Source organism: Lolium perenne, chromosome 3, assembly GCF_019359855.2.
Source record: "Lolium perenne isolate Kyuss_39 chromosome 3, Kyuss_2.0, whole genome shotgun sequence".
NCBI lineage: Eukaryota > Viridiplantae > Streptophyta > Magnoliopsida > Poales > Poaceae > Lolium > Lolium perenne.
The window spans coordinates 70,356,235-70,358,780 of record NC_067246.2 but is presented as its reverse complement, the minus strand read 5'-3'; the positions used below and the strand labels follow the sequence as shown (position 1 = coordinate 70,358,780).

The 2,546-nt window shown below is 58.2% G+C and overlaps 1 protein-coding gene across 1 annotated transcript; it reads right to left on the bottom strand.

The window, feature by feature from the left end:
* Positions 1-313: 313 nt before the first annotated feature.
* Positions 314-1,972, bottom strand: LOC127339359 (protein ANTAGONIST OF LIKE HETEROCHROMATIN PROTEIN 1-like). Its single transcript, XM_051365220.1, has one exon. The coding sequence runs from the start codon at positions 1,970-1,972 to the stop codon at positions 314-316; it is 1,659 nt and encodes a 552-aa protein (XP_051221180.1).
* Positions 1,973-2,546: the final 574 nt, after the last annotated feature.

Below are 2,546 nucleotides of genomic sequence, written 5' to 3'. Positions count from 1 at the left end.
TCAAACTGATGATGATCTCCGGGGTATACAAGATTATATGAAGGTTACAACCTTGTGTCCAGGCCTGACAAAACGAGAACAAATCACACGGAAATACTACAACGAAGCTGATGCAAAAATAAAATAGGACGCTAGCTTTATTCTTGATTGAGAGTGTCCCTCCCTCCAAACTCGGTTGAGACGAAAACTTGTGTGCTCTTCCCACTCCGACAAAAAAAAAACAATTAAGTGAGTCTTGCTGCTCTACGTCCTTGTTCCATTTTCCCTCCCGTGACCCGGCCAGGAAATCGAACTGTACTTCCTTTCGTCCAAACTAGTAGAGGAGGTTGTTGGCCATGGCGTCGCGCACCTGCGCGGCGGCTGGGGAGCTCACGGGGTTAGGAGCGACCCCGTCATCGTCCACGAGCTGGAATTTTGGCAGGTCGGGGTCGAGCTTGTCGCCGCGGCGCTCGCAAAAGTTGTGCAGGGCGCAGCACGCGGTGAGTATGGCGGGGATGTTTTCCACCTTGAACTCGTTGCGCTTCTGGAGGCAGGCCCAGCGCGTCTTGAGCCTCTGGAACGCGTCGACGGCCACGGCGCGCGCGGCGGCCACCTTCAGGTTGAACTCGTGCTGCGTGTGCGTCAGGTTCTGGTGGGAGTACGGCACCAGCATCCAGTCCATGAGCGGGTAGCCGGCGCCGCCGACCAGTCGCTTGTCCTGGCCCAGGATGTCGACGGTACGTGTTGTCAGCGTCGACTTGAAGAGCACGTCCCCGTCGGGCACGTTGCCGGGATGGCCGACGGAGACGTCGGTGAAGGCGCCGTCCGCGTCTACGGACGCCTGCAGGCTGACGCTGTAGGAGGTCTTGCCTTTGTTGCGCCTCGTGAGGCCGGCGTTGTAGTAATCGGCGACGTGGCGCTCGGGCGCTTTGATGTGGATGTGGGTGGTGTAGACGGCGCCGATGACGTCCGGGATGCCCCCGGTCAAGGCCTTGAACTTGGCGGCGACGGATGCCGCGGTGGCGGCGTCCGGCCAGACGACGAACTGGGGCAGGACGATGTCCGTGATGGCGGCGCAGACATCCCGCACGAGTTTGTGGACGGTGGAGATCCCGATCCCGAAGCGCTTGTTGATCCCGCGGAGGGACTGACCAGTGGAGAGGAGAAAGACGACGACGGCGACGCGCTTGCGGACCGGGATGGGGATGCGCATGCAGGTGTCCTCCTTTTTCACGGCGGGCGCCACCATGTCGCACAGCGCCTCGAAGGTGGAGCGGGACATGTGGAAGTGGCGCTTGAAGTCCGCGGCAGGGTACCACGGGCTGCCCACCGTTTCCCACCACTCGCCGTCCTCTTCCTTCGCCGACACCAGCTTCGCCTTGCCCTTATCAGAGCCATCGCTGCCGCCGCCGCCGTTGCTCCCTCCTCTGGCCGTCTCAGTCGAGCCCGACTGTAGGAGCTTCCTCTTGGACCCACGGGGCGCCGCCGGCGCCCCACCCATCCGATCTGCGCTCCTCTTGTTCACCATGCCGGCCTGCGGCAGCGCCTCAACTCCCACCATCTGAAATGCGAACATACTGCGGTCTTCAGCGCTCCCGCCGCTGGCATTGGCAAACTCCCTCGACCCCGACAGTAAGCGCTCCATCCATTCCGCCCCCGTCGTGTTGGACATTTCAGACCCTACACCAGAGTGCGGCATATGAAACTCGAACCCACCGTACTCCTCGTTGCTCCTATCCTCCGCCGCCCTCGCCGTCAACTTTGCCCCGTTCTTCTCCACGCCTTCCACTACACCATTCTTCTCCATGCCCTTGAATACCCCATCATCCACTACGCGATTACCCGCCTCCACCACCGGCACAGACTCCGACACTGCTCCCGACGTAAGAGAAATGCCGCTCCAGTAAAGGGCGTACAGGTCGTCACAGTCATCGGCCATGTTGTTGGTGGTAGAGGAGTAGTAATTCGAACCGACGTGGGACAGGTTCTTCATCTAACCACAATGGTGGTGGAACGGAGAAAGGAGATAGGAAGAGAGGAGCAACGAATGTTGCTGATGGAGGAGACGGGGGAGGAGGGGGTATATATAGCTAGGTGCCTAGGTACTGGGATTTGGGGATGGCGCGCTGTATGTCTCTGGACAAGGAAGGTAGGTGGTTGCTCGCGGCCGTGCAGAGAAGAATGTCGGAAACCCTAGCAGGCTTTGATGAGTGCTTGGTAGTACACAGCGCTGCAGCCGTGGGGCACGTGGCGTCCGCCGGTCGTTCAGTTCCGTTTCTTTCCGGAAATCTTTTGCGATGGGTCGATCGCGTCTTCATACGCCGGTACACCTCACACGTTCGGTTCCGTTTCTTTCCGGATATCTTCTCAGAAAATCATGGTTTCCTTCCTTCTTTGCGCACAAACATCTCCCGGGAAAAAGAGCGCGCCACAATCAAATTTCGGTTACCTGATAGAAGATGGCTTGATGAAAATCAAAAGGAATTTGTATGTGAAAGAAGCCGTAGATAGAAGTTTTTCGTGATCATCACAACCCTTGAGAACTCTATTTAGAGATCTGTATGAAA